General features: G+C 42.8%; 1 protein-coding gene across 3 annotated transcripts in view; it reads left to right on the top strand.

Annotated features, from left to right (window-relative positions):
• Positions 1-23,447, top strand: part of Map3k7cl (MAP3K7 C-terminal like) — an 80,786-nt gene that overhangs the window by 23,443 nt on the left and 33,896 nt on the right. For 2 of the 3 annotated variants that reach the window (XM_085685728.2, XM_085685727.2), the window contains one exon: positions 20,427-20,535. In XM_085685728.2, coding sequence (XP_085541854.2) covers positions 20,427-20,535 — 109 coding nt within the window. Of the gene's footprint in view, positions 1-17,471; positions 18,051-20,426; positions 20,536-23,447 lie in introns of those variants that run through there. The other variant, XM_048422934.3, reaches the window with a different exon arrangement.

Raw genomic sequence — 23,447 nt, 5'->3', positions numbered from 1 at the left:
ATAGCTAACTAGGAAATGGTGAATAGTGAGGGAACGAGAAGGATCATGGGTAATTCAGTGTGACAGCAGAGGAAGGCTTAGGCTGTGCCTGGAGACTCCCTGCATAGTTTACTTATGGATATCCCATGACTCTCTTCAATAATGGTGATTTTCCCAAACGTTATATTTGAATGCTTTTTTATATCCCATGCACAAAAAGAACAGTGGTCATATGTAACTTATGATTTTTATGTGATTTATTATATCACTATAGCGTGTTAGAATACTTCTTACGATATCATCACTCTGCTACTTGATGGCCACATTATTCTTTTTTATAGAAAATGATTTATTTATTTACTGTCTATCTGTGTTTGCCTGAGTGTATGTGTGTGCACCATGTGCTTGCAAATGTCCACGGAGGTTGGAAGGGTGTCAGGTTCCCCAGAATTGGAGTAACAAGCAGTTGCGAGTTACCATGTAGGTGCTGGCCACTGATCCTTGGTCCTTTGCAAGAACAGCAAGTGTTTGGAACCTCGGCACTCTCTCGCCAGCACCATGTGATTTTTGCTCCTTAAGTCATTGAGTTAAGAGAGAAAAATGTCACTGAGACTTGAATATCAAAATATGGGAGAAAACTTATAAGTAAATATGTACAAAGGATAGATGAGAGGTGAGTCTTCAAGTGTTAATGAAGGGATGATGAGATAGGTTGAAAGAAGCCTGGCTCCGGCGATCCCATTCTAATCGCTTGGGTCAATTCTTTCCATCACTCATGTAGATACACGTGAGAGGACTTAGTCGGAAGAATTGTTACTGTACTTTGCTCTAATATAGCCTTAAGGGAGTTACTTTTAAAAACCTCAGATCAATGAACAATAAAATTTTCTTGAAACCATCTTTTATAAATGACAAAGGGGATCTGATTCGTCAGTGTTTACCTTCTCTTGTAAGGGAGTACCATTCTCATTCATCGCAAATTTCAGAATCCAAGTTTGGAAAGAAGAGTCTAAAATCGTGCTAATTAGGCTCTGCAGGAAGCACTTTGAACATTTTAAATGTGCAACTGACTCTTACCATACAGGCTGTGAATTGGCTATCATTAGTGTGAATTGGCTATAGTTAGTCCAGGAGGGATGATTTCCTGATACAGAAATAACCCTCCTTTTCTTGGAACCGAGACCGTAGAGGAAAGTACAGATTTGTTTAATTGAAATTGTTTGGGTTAATTTGGCAACCTGCACAAATGCCTCTTTGATGTTGAGCTGTGGTCTTGGTCATCTTGAGCAGTGTGCTGCCATCTCAGAAGAAAAGCACGTACAAAACCCGCCCTTGTCCCTGCTGTGCCCTCCTACTCAACATAGCGAATATTCTTATAAATCATAGGATCTGAAATCCTTAAATCCCTAAAGGAGATACTCTCCTGACTTTCCCTGGATTTTTCTGTCCCAGGAAAATGTCAGATCCTATTCCTGGTCTCTTCTAGGAAATCCTCAGCCCCATTTAGCTGCAGCGGCAGTAGGGACCTGGTCCTCTAAAGATGGGCTTAACATGCTATTTCCGTGTTTCATTTGAAAGGCCGGGCAGCCGTTCATTTGTGGTTAATACTGTAATTCTTAAAATGTCCTTTTAAGAAGCGGATGGAAATATCAAAAACTCCGTTTTCGTTCGAATGGTGTCATTGCTCAAGCGCACACGGAACCGTCAGCAAAATGTGTTTGTGTCCGACAACGCATATGAATGGAAAGGAGCGGGGCTAAAAACAGGCGGATTGACAGGTGTCTTGTTAGGCTTCTGCCCTTAGTCATTTTTGTAACTGCACAGTTCTTGACGCCCCGCCTCCAGGAAGACGTCCTGATGGGTGATTCTGATGCACTATTTTAGGATGTGATGGCTTCATTTGAAAAGTGTTTTGATGAACAAAACACCACCACTTCCTTGTCAGTTTTTGGGATGCTCTCGGGTTTCACGGTATAATCAGGGACTGAACGGGTACTGCTTGGGTACCAGATATTTGATGACTAAGTGGGCTTGGCAGCGAAACTGGAGGTTGGCTTTGGCCGGGAAAGAAGGGATTAGCTCCATTCTGTGCTTTTCTTGATGGCTGCTGTAAAATGTATTTTTAGTTTATTACAAACCAGTTCACTCCTTTTTCCTGAATCAAAGTGAGGGAAAGGTTTCTGGGAGTAATTATATTTTCAATTACAGGCCAGCTTTGTCTCCTAAAATTAGCAACGTTAGAATTACAAGAAATGCTGTAAACTATCACTCTTAAATATCTGTCTTCCAGAAGGAAAAACAAGGCTGGGAGATGCTGGCAGCGATCTCAGCGTAACTAATGAGTAGGAGACAAAACCAAGACGCAAGACAGGTAGACTGGCGTGAGGCCACACATGGCATTGGTCTTCTCTAGACTGTATACTAATGGCTTTTGCGCTCAGTAGTGAATAGCTAAGGCATTCATTCCTCACCACGCCCTCTGTGTGGTTTTACATTTGACCTTACTTCTGAAGACATCAAGGATATTTGAACTGGCAATCGAACTGATATGCTTGACTTTGGCATCATTAAGAGTGGACCATCATGACCCGGAAATACCATTGTCCTATCAGCAGCTTCTCATCTGGTTGGTCGCTGCAGTTGTCTATGTCCTCCATCTTTGCCATACTGTGCAGGAGTGGTGTCTACACTGTCTGAAGGCTGGGAGGTAAACCTGCAAGTCACAGACACCCAGTGTGTTATTCTTTTGGTCTGGTCCCTTTAAGGGGCAAGCCACGCCCACTCCCAGCTACTTCTGACCCCCCTCATCGACACCTTAACTCCTTTCTTCTGTTCCCCCTCTTGGCGTGTGCACACGTGTTTCCCCCGCCTCTTTTTCTATTCCTGCCTTTCTTTCTCTCCCTCTTCTTTAAGTAATAAATGTTTACCTTTATGTTTAGTGTTACATCTATTTACTATGTCCTGTAAGTCTTTTATCCACCACCTGGTTACCCGCCTGCCTGACTCTCCCGGCCTCATGGCTGGTACCAGCCTGTCTGGGATGAGCTCCCGCAAGCCGCTTGCCGTGGGGAACCTGCACTGCCTCTGCCTGGCGGCAGCCTCTGCCAGGCTCACAGGCTGCTGGGGGGGGGGCGCCACATCATATTATTTTTTAAAGAACAAAACAGTGTGCTAAGTGCTTTGGCGTGACAATGAACAGAGTACTTGGAGGACAAGGCTGGGTGACCACACAGAGAAAGGGACAGCAGTGAGGGACTTGATCCTCAGAACGACAGTGTTGACAACAAAGCTGGGGTGTTTGAGGACACTGAAAGGAGGAGCAATGTCCTCGTTGTGGGGAGGGGTGGAGCCTGAGGCAAGCCCAGAAGAGAGCATAAATTTAACAGGATTTGAGCACTGAGCTACAGGAGTTATCCTCTAGGAAAGAGATCAAATTGGTTTTTAAAAATGATTTTATCACATCTTTCCTACATCTTATTTGTGTGTGCAGGTGCATGCATGTATGCCTGCATGCAGAGGTCAGGAGTTATTAACACCGTAGCAGTCAAGGAATCTAAGCTCTTCCTTTTCCCAGTCAAGCTGTTTCTGTGGCCCTCAGACCTACTTCTGTGGCTGTCCTTTCCCCCTGGTTCCTGAGAGCACTCACGTCATCTGAAGGGTCACCTGCATTGGAGCATTCTGTTTCCTGTGTCTCAAGTCGGTTCTTTCCTGGTTTTCCTGGTGACTTCCTGGGAAAAAAATTGCATTGAGTATGATTTTTTTACAAGTTACCTTAGGGACTGGAGAAGTGGATGAGTAGTTGAAAGGTACTTGTTGTTCTTCAGAGGACCCAGGTTGAGTTTTAAGCACCTACCTGGTGACTCATAACTGACTAACAGCAGTTTCAGGGGAATCAAAAACTCTCTCTGGCCTCTGCAGGCACCGGGCGTGTATATGGCACTCAGACTTATCTGTAGGAAAAACACCCATGCACATAAAATTAAAATAATAATGAAAAAATAGATAAATTTTCTTCACTCTAAGATTTAATTAATAATTTGTACATATATGAAACAGAGTTGGAAATAATATCTTTTTCTTTTAAAATATAAAAATTAGGTCAAATTCCTTCGTTTTTCTTTGTTTATTGAGAAAATGTACATGTATGTGTGTAAGACAGAGGTCAATGTCTGGTGTTTTGGGTATTTTCCTTCTTTATTTCTTGGCCTTAACTTTTATTATTTATTGTTTATTTTGAGGCACAGTGTCTTTCTTACCCTGGCTCTTGCTCCCCAGTCAAACCCCAGTAATCCTCCTGTTTCCACATTCTTAGTACTGGGATTACTAGCATGTTACCATGCCTGGCTTTTTAAAAATGTGGGATCCTAGGGGCTCGAACTCAAGTACTCACATTGGTGAGGTGAACACTTTGTGTTAGTCATTGCTCACACTCAGGGTAGGTCTTCCCACCATAGTCAGCCTCATTCAGATCACCTTTCATAGGCATGTCCAAATATTTGTCTACAAGGTGATCCTAGTCAAGTTGATAATCAATATATCAACACAGTTCTAATTGTTGTCTGTTTTACACCTAAACATACCACTTTTAGATCATAACTTTCTACCCCTTGTTAACTCATAATGGAAAGCATTTAGTTAGATTTCCAAAGTCTCATAATCTTCAACAACCTGGCCCAACGCTATTCCAATGTGCAAAGTCCAAAGTTACCTCTAAGGTGTCTTAACTATGACTCCCTTTAAACTCAAAAGACAAATGACACACAGCACAAATTAAACAGTCTCATTCCAAAAGGGAAGGGACTAGTCTCCTTGGGCCTCTGTGGCCTCTGTGTGTCTTGGTGGCTAAATCTGCAAAATAATTTTTTGAGGCATATCTTAGTTACTGTTTGATTGCTATAGAGTCACTGTCACTAAGGCAACTTTGCAACTTTTATTTTTTTTTAAATCATTTAATTTGGGGTTCATTTGTAGTTTCAGGGGGTTAGTCCACTGACATAACAGAGGAGAACATGATGGCAGGCAGACAGGCATGTTGTTGAAGAAATAGCTGAGAGCTGCATCTTGGTCCTTAGACAGCAGGCACGCATTGCGTACACACACACACACACACACACACACACACACACACACACACGGGGGAGAACGGGACTTAGCATGGGCTTTTGGAATCCCAAATACTACTTCCAGTGACAGTTCTTCCAACATGACCATACCTCATAATCCTTCTGAAACAGTTCACCAGCTGGGAACTGAGCATCAAAATGTATGCGCCTATGGGGACAATTTTGATTCAAACCGCCACAAGGTTCCTGTGTCTGAGCAGCAAATCCCTTCTGGAGCATTCTTAGCTCAGGTTTCTTCTTTCAAATACATTCACATTTTTACAAGTTGGAACCTTTGCAGGGATGTGGTCTTACCTTTAGAGCATCTCTCCTATGAAGAGAATGAGGTTCCTCTTTAACAATTAAAGATTCTCTTTTGTCTGTTCTCTCCTTGTCTACAACTTTAAACTTGTTCACACTCTATGGTGATTTGAATGAAAATGGCCCCCATAGGTCTGTAGGGATTGACACTCTTGGGAGGTGTGGCCTTGTTGGAGGAAGTGTGTCACTGGGAGTGAGCTTTTAAGGTTTCAGCACCATGTTTGCCTGTGTGCTGCCACACTTCCCACCATGATGACCAAGGCCTAAGCCTCTGAATTACAAAACAGCCTGATTAAATATTTTTCTTTATAAGAGTTGCCTTGGTCATAGTGTTTCTTCACAGCAAGAAACCCTAACTAACACACACTCACATACCTTTTCTTGCCAAACTATTCATTTTTATATCTGTTTGGTTATAGCTTAGTGTTAATCTGAATAAGAACACGGTACAACAGCTATGCCATAGATTAAATGTTGTGATCTCTTTACATTTTTTTTCCATCAAAGAAATTAGTTCATTACTTTAGAATTCAGCCTGATGCAAATTCTTAGGACATGGGCAAAAACAACCAGATTCTTTGCCAGAATCTGTTCTTGACAGAGTCCTGTGGTGGCTTGGATGGGAATGACCCCATGGGCTCATATATTTGAATACTTGGTCATTAGGAAGTGGTGCTACTTGACAGGGATTGGGGAGTATGACCTTGCTGGAGTAGGTGTGACCTTGTTGGAGAAAGTGTATGGGTTGGTTTTAGGGTTTCAAATGCTCAAGTCATGCCCAGCATCTCCCTTCATCCTCCTGCTTGTGGATCTGTACGTAGAACTCTCAACTATCTCTCTAGCACCATGTCTACCTGCATGCCATCATGCTTTATGACATGATGGCAATGTACTAAACCTATGAAACTGTAAGCCAGGCCCAATTAAATGCTTTCTTTCATTTGTTTGTTTGGTTGGTTTTGGTTTTTCGAGAAAGGGTTTCTCTGTAGTTTTGGTGCCTGTCCTGGAACTAGCTCTTGAAGACCAGGCTGGCCTTGAACTCACAGAGATCCTCCTGCCTCTACCTCCTGAGTGCTGGGATTAAAGGCATGCACCACCACTGCCCGGCTTAAATGCTTTCTTTTGTAAGAGTTGCTGTCTTTGGTCTCTTTTCACAGCAACAGAACACCAAATAAGACAAGTTTTTCCCCCTCCAAACGTCATGAGTCAGGACACTATTGTTTGTGTTTCTCTTAGTGTTTTCTCTTCCAAACTTCCACCAGAATGAATGGCCATCAGATCTTTCTAGCCCAAGGGTCCAAACTCATCTGCAACCCGTAGAGCCACATCTGCAAGCTTACCACAGACACATCTCCACTCAATATTATTTCCTTTTTTTATTGCTGTGACCAAATATAAAGAAGTCATTTAGGAGAGAAGGTTTTATTTTGTCTCACAGTTCAAGAGGCTCATTGCACCATCGTAGGGAAGATATGGTGGTAGATAGGGAAGTACCGGTGGTAGGAGCAGAATGCTGGCTGGTTACATGGCATCCTAGTCAGGAGGCAATGATGAATTCTTGTTGTAATGTGGAGCGGCGAGCGGCTGCCTGGCTAGCTTAACCCCCTTGAAATAACCCCACACAAAGTGTATTCATTTAAACACTGCCTGGCTCATTATCTCTAGCCTCTTATTGGCTAGCTTTCACATCTTGATTCAACCTATTTCTAAAAATCTGTATGTCACCATGAGCTCATGGCTTACTGGGAAAGATTCAGCATGTCTGACCTGGCAGCTTCATGGTGAGCGGCTCTCTGCCTGCCTTCTTTCTCCCAGCATTCTGTTCTGTCTACTCTGCCTATCTCAGTTTTACCCTATCAAAAGGCCAAGGCAATCTCTTCAACCAATGAAAGCAACACATAGAAAGAAGACCTCCTACACCAAATGCTGTTGTGCTCAGCCCACTTTCTCCTGCTTGGGTCCCATCTGAATTTGGGATGTATCTTCCCACATCAACTAAACTAACGTAGAAACTTTCACATATGTGCCCAGAGATTTTTCTCATGGTGAACCTAGGTCCTTTCAAATGGACAATCCATATAAACCATGACTCTTAGTATCCAAAATTTTTCTCTTGGGATAGCGATATGGCTAATCCTAGGTACCATTTCTACATGGGAAAACCCAATAACACACTATGGACACTGTACTGAGACAATTGCAAAAACATATGGACAACAAACATACACTATTTTTCCTTAGTTCAGGCCCACACGTTACTTCTAGCAACTCCATTTCTGCCAACACAGCAAAGGTAAACCAGAAGAAGCTCAAAGCTGGGGTTTGCGTGTATAGCCTTTCCAAAGAAGAATTAATGAGATTTAGCTGAAGATTCTATGTAGAGAGTTAAAGAAAAGGAAACCCCAATTTCAATGTTATTAGAAAAATTTCCTGTCTTTCTTTCAAAATTTAAATGCTGTGGGACAATGATCTTGTACACTGTAAAGATTTGTCGGTTGTATTGGTTTAAAAAAACGCTGATTGGCCAGTAGCCAGGCAGGAAGTATAGGCAGGGAAACCAGAACAGGGAAATTCTGGGAAGAGGGAAGGCTCAGGCTGCAATTTCCATCCAGATGCAGAGGAAACAAGATGAGAATGCCTCACTGATAAAGGTACCAAACCATGCGGCTAACATAGACAAGAATTATGGGTTACTATAAGATGTAAGAATTAGTTAATAAGAAAGCCTGAGCTAATAGGCCAGCTAGTTTATAATTAATGTAGTCCTCTGTGTGTTTCTTTGGGATTGAACGGCTGCAGAAGCAGGCAGGACAGAAACCTCTGTCAACATTTAAATGTTGTGCATCCTTTCCTTTTCAGGGTCATAGTTTACTCTCAAAGGTCATGTTTGGTGGTATGTGTACATGTCTAGAAAGTAAAATTGATGAGGACCAGGCTGCTACTGGAAGTCTCCCTCCAAGTGTGGACACTGAGTGTTCAGCACTGTCCTTTTGTTCTCCTGTGCACAGTTTCCTGAAGAAGGCATTTGGCTGAGAGTCTATCTAGTCCTAACTCTAGCTATAGTTGTGGTTCTCAACCTGTGGGTCGCGATCCCTCTGGGGTCATATATCAGATATTTACATTACAATTCATAACCATAGCAAAATTATAGTTATGAAGTAGCAACAAAAATAATTTCATGCTTGGGGTCCCCACCACGTGAGAAACTGTATGAAAGGGTCACAACATTAGGAAGGTTGAGAACCACGGGCCTATAGGGATGTCATAGTAAATTCTTGTACAAGGACTAATTCATGATTTGATGCACTGGAGGAAGCTGTCGGATTTGTATTCACAGTATTTGGTTGGTGAAATAAGCAAGCCCCTTTGTAGTTGTTCTTTATTGAGAAGTAGCTGCTTACCCCGAAAGTCCAAGAGGATCTGGCCGCAGCAGTGTTTTGTGGGCATGAAAGACCACTGTGCTCATGAACTCCCAGCAGCTGTGGATGACTTCTCAAGAGCTGTGCTGGATGAAGATGGTCAGTTTTCCAGCGTGGAGGGGAGAGGAACTCACTGTGCTGGATGAAGATGGTCAGTTTTCCAGCGTGGAGAGGAGAGGGGTTCACAAACCTCTGCCACTCACCGAGAAGGTGTTAGCAGTTGATGGGTTCTGGGGAAGGCAAGTCAGTTTTCTTTAAGGGTGTGGCCCCTGAGAGGCCAACCACGTCCAGCGGATGGCCCCACACCAAAGAGCATATGGGCAGTGCGAACTAGACTCCCTTCATTATTTTTAAAATGGAAAAAAGTTCGGAGGTTGTGGGAAGGTGGGAGGTAGTTCTGGGAGGAACTGGGTAAGGAAATGAGAGTGAATATCATTAAATACATTGTATGACAATTTCAAAGAATTAATAAAAATATTTAAAGAGAAAAGAAAGAACTTCTCAAGGAGCAATAGGAAAGCATCTTCTTCAAAGGTGAAGAAGATTTTGGTGCGTTGTTGAAAAGATTTATTTTTGGCAAGAAACTGAGCTGAGTGTAATTCCTGAGTCCTGGAACATTGGGCAAATATCTGAGACTTTCTAACTCTCTGTTCCTTTATAAAACAGGAATGTTAAAGGGCAGCCTTGCACATTAAATACCACATGAATTAGCGCAGATAGCTGAATATCTGCCCGTTGGTGTCTGCCTCCTGCACACAGTGTCTCAACCTTATCTTGAAGCCAAGGTATTTCATGAGTCCAACACAATCTATTCGTGAAGGTATTAGCTTAGAACTTTTGAATTTCCTTTTCTTCACCCACTTCCCTCTTCCATCCATCTTCCCTCCCTCCCTTCCTCCCTTCCTCTCTCCTTTCCTCCCTTCCTGCTCCCTTCCTCTCTTCTTTTATTCCTCCTTCCTTCCTAACATAAATTTCTTCAAGATGTGGTGAAAAAATAAGTCTCTTCATACTCAAGGTCACCTGTGCGCCCATGACAGGTCCCATGTGATACAGTACGCCCCCTCGTAACTACAGTGAAGACTGTGATGTTCAAACTTGGTTTGAAGGCTCAGGACAAGAATTCTTCTCTTCCTTTTGGGCTTATTTATAGATCTTGAGGCATGTGCAGGCAGGTAGCAATCATTTGATGGGGGAATTCCAACTGGAAATGGAGTCGGCCTATACTAGAGCTGTCCCAAAGGTAAAGAAAGTCAGATTATATCATTTTTATATCAACTTATATAAAATCTGCTTGTAGAACTCGTAAGTTTTTGAATTTCCCAAGTATCTGAGCCCAACTGTGCTCTATGGAAGGTAAGGTCATGCTAACTTGGTTAGCGATAATTCAGAAATGGAGAAATGGGTCACTCAGATCTACTCTTCTTTTTTTTTTTTCTTACCACCATTCACTTGGGAGGTTTAGGTTTTTTTTATTTATTTGTTTTTGTTTTAATTCTTTCTGGAAATAGAAGGTTTTCCATACAAAGACAGCAGGCTCTTGTAACCATTCATCTTGGTTGTCAACTTGACATACTCTAGATTCACTTTGGAAACTGGAGTTCCTAGATTCAGTCAATTTGAAGTTTTAAGGAACAGTTGAAAGAATTTCATTAATAATTCTAAGTAACAATAAGACCTTAAAATGAGGCCCATTTGAGAACGGTCTCAGAGCACAGGGAATGTAGCCGATTAAGGCTTGATTCTAAGAGGCCTGTTTTCATTGGTTAGCTTAGCTGTGGTTAGCAGAGAGCATGAACAGCTCTCATGGACGGCAGATGCTCATCGCTGTCTGCATGGTGTGTTGTTCTGCCAGTGATGATGTCACGTGATGTCACAGGCACCAGCCAAATACAGGCTGTAAAAGCCACGGAAAGGAAGCCCCACAAGTACCCAGTGCTCACCTGCAATGCAGTGTTGGCAGGGGAATCCAGGTAACCTGCATTTCTGAATGTCTTGTGTTCGTGCTGTGTACATTTGTTTCATTTCAAGAATGCACTGTGTTCAGCTGAGCTGCATTTTAAATGTGTTGTCTTGTGTGTATTTAAATAATAGACTTGACTTTATAGGAGCTCTGTGTAGCTTACCCTTGTGCTGAATACACATTACCATCAGAATTGGAACCTCAATCAAAAGTGGAGACATGAATAGTGCTTACTTCCTGTGAAGTAGTCTTTAAAAGAAAACTCAGGGGCCTAGAGAGATGGCTCAGCAGTTAAGAACACTAGAGGACCTGGGTTTGACTCCCAGCACCCACATGGCAGCTCACAACTCTCTGTGACTGCAGTGTCGGGGTCTAAGACAACTTCTTCTAGCCTCCACAGGCACCAGACTCGTATCACGGCACACTTGATGTATGTGCAAGCAAAACACCCACACACGTAAAATAAAGATAAATAAATAAATAAATAAATTCAGACGAGATTGTGCCCAACTTTCTGTGTCCATTTATCAATTTATAGTGAAGATGTAGAAAGAAGCATATTAAAAGACATAGTTGTGGGCTGGAGAGATGACTCAGAGGTTAAGTGCACTGGCTACCCTTCCAGAGGTCCTGGGTTCAATTTGCAGCGACTACATGGTGACTCACAGCCATCTGTAGTGAGATCTGGTGCCCTCTTCTGGCCCGCAGGCTTTATGCAGACAGAATACTACATACATAAGAAATAAATAAATCTTTAAAAAAAGACACAGTTGTATGTGAAAAATTGTAGGTTTTTTATTTTAAAACAGATTTTAAAAAAACATAAAAAAGAAGTAGGTGGAGGATAATTACAGACTTTTTAAAAAAGTAAGAAACATAGCAACTTTACATTTGGAATTTAGGTAAAACATTAAAAATAAATTGAGGAAATAAGATGATTGAGGAAGGTAGATGTTTGGAGTGCCTGGATAATGAATTAACCATAAAATCAATGATTGTAGGAATTACTTATTTCAATGCCATTGCTTGATATAATAGTATTCTTTGGTTATGTTTTAAAAAGGGGTGCTGCTGCCTTTTAGGGGTACACATTGGAATATTTACAGATGATTAGAAATTTAGACTATCTTTAAGATAGCATTTAGAAAACTAAATCTATATTGTAATAAAAACAAAATGTAAGACTTAGTTACACTATTTCTTCTAGGTTATATTATTGGGAAACATGCGAATGTTGGGTTATATAAGATAAATATTATTTTCTTATCAGCTAAGAATATTAGAGGAAATTTTATTTTCTCTCCAAGAGCTCAATGTCTAAGCTGTTGGCAGAACAGGAACACAAATGTCAACTTTAATCAATGACAACTGAAAAACTCACTGAGTATAAAGCCTTTGAATTTTCTCGATAAATCCTTTTTATTTATTTTTATTTTTTTATTTATTAAAAATTTCCTTCTCCTCCACGCCTCCCATTTCCCTCCCCCTCCCCCCTCCTCCCTCCTTCTCCTCCCTCCCTCCCCAGTCCTAAGAGAAGTCAGGGTACCCTGCCCTGTGGGAAAGATAAATCATTTTTAAAAGACAAAGACAAAACATGATTTTATTCCAGTTGGGAAAGCTCTGGCTTCTTCAATGAGGGCTTTGTGACTAGCTCTTCCTAGACCAAGGGCCTGAGATGCAGTCTTGCTCTGTCATCTGTTTTGGTGTGGCCCAGCACCTAGAAATGTTTTTGTTGTTGTTGTTTGCTGTTTGTTTATTTTTCATTTTTAACAAAATTTGTGACATTCGAAAATTGTAGGAAATACTAACTTTATTGTCTAAAATGCAATTTTCCTGGCATTCTGTTGAACAATTTATTTACTATTTTTCCTAATTAAATTTTATTGGAGTCCTTCCGGTTTGTCTATTGTCTATGTCTACTCAGTCTAGGTCGGGAATGAGCAATTATAAGGTTGTGTGACTTGCAAAAGTTACCCAAAGTCATTCTCCGACTCCTCCTTTCCTCTTTTACTGAAAATAGAATCTTTTCTCATACAGTATATTCTGAATCTAGTTTTCCCTCCCTCTCTTCCTCTCAGGTCCCTCCTTCACCTTCTCTCCCCTCCAGATCCATTCCCTTTTGGTCTTTCCTAGAGAAGAATAGGCTTCTAAGATACAGCAACCAAACACAACAAAATTAAATATAACAAGATGAAGCAAAAATTATATTGAAGCTGTACATGGCGACTCAACAGGAGGAAAAGAGTCCCAAGATCAGTCACAAGAGCCAGAGACCCGCTTGTTCTCACACTCGGGGGTCTTGTAAAAATGCTAAGCTAATAGCCATGCTATATATGCAGAGAGCCTGGTGTTGACCCATAAACTCCCTGTGCTCACTGCTTCAGCCTTTTAGGTCATATGTACCTTTCTTAGTTGATTCAGAGGGCCTTGTTCTCCTGTGTCCTCCATCCCTCCTGACTCTTACACTCTTTCTGCCTCCTCTTCTGCAGGGTTTCCTGAGCTCTGATGGGAGGGATTTGATGGAGACCTCCAATGTAGCCTTTCTCTTCACAGAAATGTCCGACCATGGTCTCTGCATTTGTTTTCATCTGCAGCTGGAAGCTTCTCAGATGATTGCTGAATAAGGCGCTGATCTATGGGTACAGCTGAATATCATCAGGAATTATCTTATTGATTTTGTTGTTGTTGTGTAGACCCGTAGTGTTTGGCTTCACCCTTGGTCTCTGACTTATCTAATCTCTGGTTCTTGGTTACCCAAGCAATGCCAGGTATAGGTTCTTTCCTGTGGAGTGGGCCTTATGTCAAATCAGACATTGGCCGGCTATTCCCACAAGTTCTGCGCCACCATAGCCCTAGCATATTTTGCAGGCAGGACAGATTGGAGGTCAAAGGTTTTGTGGATGTTTTGGTGTCCACATTTCTCTTTCAGGAGCCTGCAGAGAGCCTTCCTGAACCAAAGAGTCTGGAAGGTAGGAGTGAAGGTTACCACATAGGCACTGGCTCAAATTCCCCATGTTAGGGTCCCACTATCAGTTTGGGTCGAGCAACCCCTTGTCTTAGCAGCAGCCAGGGAGGTCCATGTGTCCCCAAGACCCCTCCTTGTTACCTAACCTCTCTGGGTCTACATATTGTAGTTTGGTTATCATTTACTTAACAGATAATATCTACTTATAAGGGAATGCATACCATATTTCTCTTTCTGGGCCTGACTTACCTCACTCAGGATGATTTCTTTTCCATTGCTGGCCTAGTCAAGCAAACTAGGGCATGGAGCTGTGAAGTGTCTAATGTACACTCACATAGGTGAGTGTGTGTGCATGTGTGTGTGTGCGCACATACGTGCGTGGGCATTATTAGTTCTTTGTCTTAGTGATCATAAATATTTATCTACTATTCCTTGGTTTAGCTTTAGTCAGTGAGTATATGTCCTTTAATCTTTTAAAAAGTAGCTTTAATGTATTTGTTCTTGGACAATTCCACACACGTATATAGTACATTCTGATTACTCTCAGTTCTCCTCTGTTTCTCTCCGCCTCCCTCATTATCATCCTCCTCACTTCAAGTTTCTTTCCTCTATTTATGTATTTTTGTCTTGCTTGTGATCTATTAAATGTAATCAGGGCCATCTGTGTGACCATCAGAGCCCAGTCGGTGGGCTCATCAAGAGGGATAAAATAGCCACCCCACCCCAGAATCCATCACAGCCAATAGTTCAGCAGAGCGTGTAAGGTTCCTTGTGAACCCCTCCTGGATTCACACATGATTGATGACTGATAGGTCTAGTCTTATGCAGGCCACTGAAGGCAACCTCAGTGCCTTAGACCATGAAGACATCAGCCGTGTCACGCCCAGAACATAGTGTGAAACAATCTTTTGCCTCTTATATTCTTACCCCTCTTTAATTCATTGTTAGCTTTTCTTAAAAACATTTTATGTTCTTTGAGAATTCCATTAAAATATTTTCATCATACTACTCCCTATTCTTTCCTTTAATTCCTCCTAGATCCACCATACCTCCCATGCCCCCTTCCAACTTTCTCTCTCTCTCTCTCTCTCTCTCTCTCTCTCTCTCTCTCTCTCTCTCTCTCCACACACTAGAGTCTCACTATGAAGTCCATTGCTTGGCCTATTAGCCCATGCCTCTTATCAGCTAGCTCTTATATCTTAAATTAACCCATCTCTATTAATGTGTGTATTGCCATGTGGTTGTGGCCTACCAGAAAGGTTCTGTCCAGCGTCTGGTGTCTGTCTCCTGTGATGGCTATGTGGCTTCTCTCTGACTCCACCTACTCTCTCTCTATATCTTTTCCAGCCTGACTATCTTCTTTTAAGCCATTGGCTGAAAGCAACTTCTTTGTTAACCAATGGCAATAAAACATATTCATAGCATACAGAGGGGAATCCCATATCAGGACTCCTCTTGCTTCTGCCTCCTAAATGCTGGAATTAAAGGCATGCACACTATTCCCAGCCCCAAGTTCCCTTCTATTAAAGATAACTCCCCATATCACAATGCTCTAGATTGAGTCTAGAGGGTTTTCAAAGACCCATATGTCCTAGACTTGATTCTCAGCTGGGACACTTATGGGACCATTGAATTTTCTCCCTTTGCTTCTGTCCATGAGGGAGAACACCCTCTCCATCAAATGCGCCTGCAATGATGCACGATTCTGCTACAGACTCCAACCAATGGGACCAAGTTACTACCATGGACGGAAGCCCCTGAAACACGAGATGAAACAAGCCCTTCCTCCTTTAATTGATTTACCTCGAGTATTTTGTCATGGATATGGAAAGCTGACTAACGCAAACAGTGAAGTACTTACCGCTGAAAAGAATAAAATAAAGTTCTTGGGTATTAGTACCACTCACACACATACTGTTAATGTGTTAATATTTTCATGTGCACATATATTAGAATTTCCCTAATTCTTTTGCATTCCTAAAGTGCCATGCAGTTATTTTGGGTTTCAGTTGTGGAAATAGATTTCACTTGTGTTTCCTATTTGTTGTTGTCTTGAGTGTGTTTTGGGTAACAAGTCCAGAAATGCACCATCACTCATAAGACAACAGAAGAGTCAGTAGGTATTATGGCTGGAAAAGGTTCAATTTATATCCCCAGGTTCAGGCAGAGCGTATTTAAAGTGTTTTGACATTTTCTTATTTATTCCCTACTCATTGTTGCCAGATTATCCTTTGTCACAATCTTTTCCTCCATAGCATCTGCCCCACCTCCATCATGAAGTCATCTTTGGTATCAGGAAGATGTAGCCATCAGCGTGACAGCCCGTGCTCTGGGAAGCCCCCAGGGTCTTTGTGACTCTAGGTCAGAGAGCTGCTGTGTCTGTCAGGTCCTAGTTACACGACCATGGAAGGAGGTGATTTTCATGTATTTAATGTGAACTGCCACTTTAAGAGAGGTGCTGCCTCAGTCTATTTTTCCATCTTTATCTCGGTTTCACTGGAATCCAGATGCTAGCAGTTAGTGATAACTTTAGAAACACCAGTGTCACCATCAGGCATCCTAGAGGTGGACCTGGAGGGCTGAGGTGGCAATCAATAAAGACGTGATGTCACATTAGTTTTTACTGTTTGGCAAAGGACCTAAGAAAGGCAATTTATAATCCTGGAAAATTAGTTTGGTCTCATGGTTTTAGAGGCTGTAGCTATTATTCACATGGTCCTGTGGCCTTTGAGCCTGTGGGGAGGCAATTTATCATGGAGGATGGGATGCAGGAAACTACTCACATCACTAAATCCAGAAGGCAGAGAGAGAGGATGAGGAGGAACCGGGACACTGATAATCTCCTTTAAGGCACACACCTCTGTCACCTAAATTCTTCAGTGAGACCCCACCTCTGAAAGTTTCCACCACCTCCCAGTCATGCTGTGGGTATCAGAGCAAGTCTTCAGTGCGTGGACCTTTGGATGACACTTAAGGTTCAAGACACAACAACTATTCACTTCCCGTTCAGCTCCTAAAGGTTGGACAACTTTTATTGCTTTGAGGCTGAATGTGTGCATTGAGATAATTCCAATCTAATGTTATGTGAACCTGGATGCTGGGCCACTCAACAGTCTGTGATTGATGGATTGCATGGTAAGAATGTGTTTAGCTTGGGAAGAAATGATCAGATTGCATTCTGAAGCTCCTTCCCCACTTTGCATTCCCAGGAGAAGTGAAGGAGTACTATTCTTCTATATATGTACCTGACCATTTGTTTGCAGATGTGGGCCATGGGGACAGGTGCACAGCAGTGCACCATTGTTGCAGCCTGTGACTCTCCAGTGACATAAAAGCGGGCCATGTTTTCTGGCTTTACCTGTCATTCATTCACCCCTGCTGATGACATGTCTGTTCAGAACTCTTGTCCCCCCTTTCCGGATTTGATTGTTTTCCTATTGCTCAGTTGAAGATTTCCTTGCAGACTTTGAATCCCCGTGTGAATCTGGCAAATACTTTCTTTTAGTTGGTGGCTTGTCTTTGCGTTCTGTCAATATTATTCATATTTAACGATCTAACCTTAGCATCATGGCTCAGTTATCTTTAAATACCCAAGACATTCAAGCCTACAATTGTAAAAACGAAGGTCGAAGGATTCTCATGTTCCCTGTTCACCACTGACCCCCGTCGCGAATGCCTGCGTTTGGAGAATGGATCAAGTCATCAAGCCCAGACCTCACCTTCTTACTGGGATCATCACAGCTATGGTCCAAGAGTCAGCTAGTGGCCTGTCCAAGTTGGCTGGGCCTAGCAGAGCTGACATTTTTGCTGACTAGAGTCATGCTATCTTTGCCAGTTTGCTGGAATAGACACAGACACGGATTGGGTCACCGCGAAGACATTCCTGTCTCGTGAAGCAAGACTGTTTGTATTTTAGGTTTGCCAGGACTAATGAATTAAAACATTTGGACTCTCAACAACTCGCTGTTTATCAATGCTTCTGACAGGAGGAGGGTTTTTCTTTTGCTCTTGCTTTTTCTAGAAACATGACAACATCCTGGCTGTTGGAGTAGCAAGGAAAGGAGAGAGGGGCTGTACAAGGAAGCGGAACGGGGAGGTCCCGTGGGCTGGGACGCCGGGGTCTGGGGCTGAGCAGGTAGTGGTGTAGAGCCGGGACAGCTGTCTCTGCCCCTCAGCGTGTCAGTGGCTGCTATGCAGCAGGTGCAGACTGCTCTCTCGCTGCGTCTTGACTCCACACACGCAACGACTGGCCAAGGCAGTGGCTGGCCCTGGATTACACAAGTGCAGACTCTCCACTAAGTGAGGTAAGGCAGCAGGTGTGAGAAGCAACTAACCGCTCCGAGCACGGGCAGCTTAACTAAGTCTCTGTTACAGCGGCCAGGAGAAGGGACCAGCAGTCGCTTTCTCCAGGGAGGTGTGATGGAAAGGCAAGTCATAGACGCTGTGTGGATCACAATATCCACAGGACCTTAACATTCTTTCAGAGGGAGACAGATATTTTCTGTTGTGCGGTCCTTAGCTGTGCTTGTGAATTTCATCTGTCTAGCTTGAAACCGGAGCAGAGGTCTGTTGAGTGAGCCCCAGAGACAGATTTTCACCTCGTGCGCTTCATTTCTTGACTGGAGAAAGTGTGAAGGGGTGAACCGGAAGAGGAGCGAGCTAGGTTATCCCTCGAAGTCACGCTCAGGTGGACTGGGTGCTGTGGGATGCCCAGCAGCAAGACTTTTCCTTTCGGCTGCAACTTCTGGGGTCTTTGTTTGTTTTGTTCAATTTGAGACAATCTGCGCTATTCAGAAACAGGTGGCTAAGAGAATACTTGATACTAAGCGGAGGAATCTACACAGCAGTGAGCCAGAGGGTTGTTTTTGTAAAAGCAAGAAATCCTGTGTTTAATCATGGCAAATCCAGGATACCATCCTTTTGTAACTTATGGTTACCCGTGCCACGGTGTGTAGAATGTCCGAGGCTCAGAGCTATTCATAGGGTTAACCTAATGGGCTCAGCAGAACTCTAAGTGGCTCACAGACAGTTGCTCTGTCTCTTTTTTTTAGCTTTACTGGGTGGTTAATATAAGTCTGTTTTCCTTCCATATGGTACCTAAGATGGTTCAAAATGCGTGCGCATCTGAGTGTGCCTGTACAAATGTATGCCTCGAGCTTGCCCGCATAAGTAATTGTAAAAACAGCACTCAGCCCTCTGGGCACTATTTTTAGATAGAAAAGCTATGGGAAAAAGTAAGAGACCTGACCATGAGAAAATGTTCTGGAGCAGAGGTTCCCAGGATCCTGCCAAGGATGGCTAAAGACATTATTTATATTTTGCCATTTTTGGAGACATTTTCGTTAAAATGTCATGCAGGTTTTTTTTGCTGTTCTGCCTACATGAGATGGAGAGCAGAGAGCTTAGGAGAGGCATGACCAAAAATAGAAATGTTAAATATACGTGTCTAAATAACAACCATATTATGTGTTTCTTACAGCATGTTTTCCTAGTCCCACTGAACATCAAATTATCAAATATCTTCCTCAAAGTATAATTATGTTAAGTTCCCTTACGCACAGCTTTTGCTCTTGCTCTCTTACGCAAAGGATGTTTCTCACTCATTAGCTCTAAGTTTATTGGCTAAACGATAATTTAATAGGTAGAGTCAAATACTCATAGGATGTTTTTGGGTTTTGTTTTGTTTTAAAAGACAGAGCTTCATGTAGCCCAAGCTGGTTTCAAACTCTCTATTTAGTAAATATTACCTCAGACCGGCCGATCCTCCTGCTTCCACATCTCAAGCCCTGGTAATCACAGTTGTGTGCCCCACGGACAAGTTTTGTTGTGACCTGCTGTTATGAGGTGAAACCTTAAGCATAAATGTCGGTTAGATTGCTAGGTCATCAGACAGTTGCAAATGCAATATTCATACAACTGTAACATGGCTAAAAATGGTTTGGGACTTACTTCAAATGATTTCACTGTATTGATCATTTACTCCTTCCCAAACAAAACATTGTTTTTAATTTAGGCTTTGTGTGTCTATGTGTTGTGTGCCTGCATGGGTGTGCAGGTGTGCACATGCATGAAGAAGACACAGGTCAGCCTTTAGAGTCATTTCTCAGGCTCTGTCTTCCTTGTTCTGGGAGACCTGGTCTCTGACTAGTTGCCCTGGGGGCCCCAGAGATCTTCTTGTCTCTGTCTCTTTACTGAGGTCATGAGTGTGCACCACCTTGCCCCCCCCTTTCAAATGAGGATTGACCTCTGATTCTTCTACTTGAATGACAAGCACTTCTCAAGCCGAGCCATCTCCTCATCCCCTAAATTGACTTTTAAACATGGAAAGGTAACTGAGTCTGAAGTTATCTGAAGTCTTAAGATTATATCTTTTCTATGTTGTCCTCATTAAAAAAAAAAACAAAAACAATATAGGTGACCTCCAAAGTCAGGATTAAACTGATCAATGGGAAGGGATATTGATATGAAATAGAGATTTTTAAAAACCATATTTCATTCATTCTGAATGTCTATTACCAAAGTAGTTTTTGTAGGAGCCAGAAAAAAAGTTAAAATGGACCAGGAATTTACAACGTGGGAAAAGGCAACTTACTAACTTTTCCTTCTCGTTTCTGAGGGTCTGTGGGGTGTCCAAGATCAGTGCTGGGTAAAGTGACAATGGCTATCTCTTGTCCTTACAGCTGGAAGACCCAGGAGAAGGCCGGGCCTCAGGCGCCCACATGATCAGCACAGCCAGGGTGCCTGCAGATAAACCAGTGCGCATCGCGTTCAGCCTCAGTGATGCCCCAGGTACGCTTGCTCCGGGGGGAAGGGGTGCCTCCCGCACTGCCAGAATTTTCACCGTATTCTGTGATTCTGTGAAGGATGTTTAAAATGACATGTTTGCATGACCTGGTGAGAGGCGTCTGAGATTCCATCGCACACCGTTAGGCTGTGGCGTCCAGCTATGCCTCTGTCGGTTCTCCCCACCGCCTTGACTGGGGTGTTGTCACTCCACCTCTTCTCCCCATTCGAGCTTTCTTTTGGGATGAGACGCATAGAGCTATAACAATTTCTAAGGATAGAAAACGGTGTCATGGTTAAGATGGCATGAGGAAATGGTTGTTAAGAGCTGGCAGTCGGTTGGATAATATAAAAATATCACTGGCCCCATTCCAGCCACACGTGTGTGATGTTGGTTTCTCACTGGTGTCCCCACACTTCCGGCTAAACAAACAGACTTCAGCAGAAATGATGAATGGGACAGGTGAGGAGGGGACTCTCTAAATAGTAAGGTCTGAGGTGAGCCTGCCATATTTAGCGCCTTTCGTCAGGGCTCCCCTCGGTGACCTCTTAACACACATATGGAATTGCATCACCCTTGAACAAGGGGCTCAAGGGGTGGGAGGTCACCACCTAGGAAAGGAGGGGCGGGTTTGCAACCGCTGGCATGGGCCGTTTTTATGTCCTCTAGTTTGATGCCCTCTGTTAAAATCACCTGCTCACACATTACCATTTAAACCTCAGGTCTTTTGAGAACCAAGTCTTATTTTCTCTGATGCTGCTGTGATGTTCGTATAGGCATAAGGGTTTAAAAACTGATGTTCCAGGGCTGGGGTGATAGCTCAGCAGTAAAATGCTTGTCTTGCAAACACGAGGACCCGAGTTCCATTCCCTAAAAGCCTTGTGAGAAAGCTGGGCGTGGTGGTGCACACTTGTGAATCCAGCACTGGGGAGGTAGAAACAGGAGCATCCCTGGGCTCTCTGGCCCAGCCTAGGCAGTGAGTTCCAGGATGGTAGGAGCCCCGTCTCAAAGAACAAGGTGGGTGGCACATAAACAGTGACACCCGAGTCTGTCACATGCAGACAAACCCGCGTGCATGCACACGCATACACACACACACACACACACACACACACACACACACACACACAATTAATCAACCCAGAATAATGTAAAGTAAGAAATTTGGCTCGGGAAATTCTGGTGTGACACAGCCATTGATCCACCCTAAACTTTCCCAGACCATGGTCACCACAGGAGGCCATGCTAGAGTATGAAGAGATAAAAAACCTTGGCTCTTTACTGTTTGTTTTCTTGGCAGTCTTCCCAAGACCTGTTTTCATGGACTGTGTGTTCCACTCAGGGGTTATTCTGTAAGACTCTGGTGAGGGGAAACCTTCACACGAGGAAGATCCACTCCAGCACAGACGCAAACGCGACCATTCTGATTCTCTTTGCATTAGGAGTTGATCTTTGTCATTTGTGTCAATTTAAACAACCATGCAGCGTCGCCGTGAGCATTCTGTGTCTACGGGGTGGAATTCTGAGGCCTTATGGCCACACTGCTAGTTAAATCATGGAGTTGTGATCCAAACACAGGTCCTTGGAAGTCCAAGTCCCTTCATTATGTCTTATTATTTCTCTAGAAAGTACAAGGAAATCCCTTCCAGTCTTTAAGACACTTCATAGCTCTAAATTTCAGGTAATGGCCTCTATACAAGGAGTAATCCTCAAGACACAGACATGCAAGTTTACTGTCCAGGAAGAAAGGAGGCACCTAATTTCCCTTCTCCTCACATTCCATTGGGGTGGGATATATCCTATTATAATAAACAGGTTCATGAAGAAATTTCCAGTCCATAAATCTTGCTTTACCCAAGTAAAAGTATTACATAATTTTGGACAAGATAAAGAAATGTACCATACCAGGAAAGAATCACAGAGAAGGAAGTCTCTTCTTTGGGGTGAGCAAATAAACTCTCCTTCGGCCGAGTGAATACTCTTCTTCAAAGTCCAAAATTGTGACTTGAGAAGATTTGTTCAGTGCTGTCTTTGAGTTCTCTTGATCCTAGATGAGAGTTCTTGGACAGTTTACACCTTAAGTAAGTCTTACCCTCTCCTTCCACAAAAAGATGCTTAGGAAGGCTTGTGTGAAGGTAGCGGCAGGAGGATCTCTAAGTCTGAGGCCAGCCTGATCTAAAAGCGAGTTCCAGAGCACCAAACCAATCAAAAGAATCTATCATGATTAATTATATTAGCGTTATGATCAATGTTTTTCAACCTGTGTAGGAAGGCTGTCTTCCTATAGATACTAAGGCAGAGGGTAATTCTCAGTGTTTCTCAGCCTTGCCCGATTGTATCACTTGATAGCATCTGTCAAGAATGCATGTTTAGAAAAACAAAAACAGAAAGACATGAAAATGTGAGGGAGATGGGTTGGGGGCACTAGAGGGCCTTGGAAGGAAGTAATAGTGGATGGATATGTTCAAAATACATTGTACAAATGTGTGAAATTATCAAAGAATTAATACAAATATTAAGAAAAAAGAAAACATGTCTAAAGGCACTACTAGTACGCTGATCTCAGAGACTCAGTGCTTCTCTTCGAGGAAGAAGAAAGCCCTTTTACGTGTTTATACACACCAGACATGGAACCTTTGAGGGGTCATTCAGAGCCAAGGACGTGGAAATTTTCCATGCAAAGCTGTCAGTTCACAAAAGGATGCTTTGCAGATATTTGGGACACACCCTCTGAATTCTCAAGTAAGGGGTGTGTGGAGAGTCCCAGAGGCACGCACACAGGGACATTTGCCATCATGCAAGCTGTACATGCCTTTTGAATTCCAGTGTGTGTATCTGAGGACCACATATTTACTAAGAAAAAAAAAAACAAAGGAAATTATCCTACACTTAATAGTGAATGGGGAAAGGAACCTGA

Source organism: Myodes glareolus, chromosome 2, assembly GCF_982192425.1.
Source record: "Myodes glareolus chromosome 2, mMyoGla1.1, whole genome shotgun sequence".
NCBI lineage: Eukaryota > Metazoa > Chordata > Mammalia > Rodentia > Cricetidae > Myodes > Myodes glareolus.
Note: the sequence above shows the minus strand (reverse complement) of the source record. Positions and strands in the feature narration are given on the sequence as shown.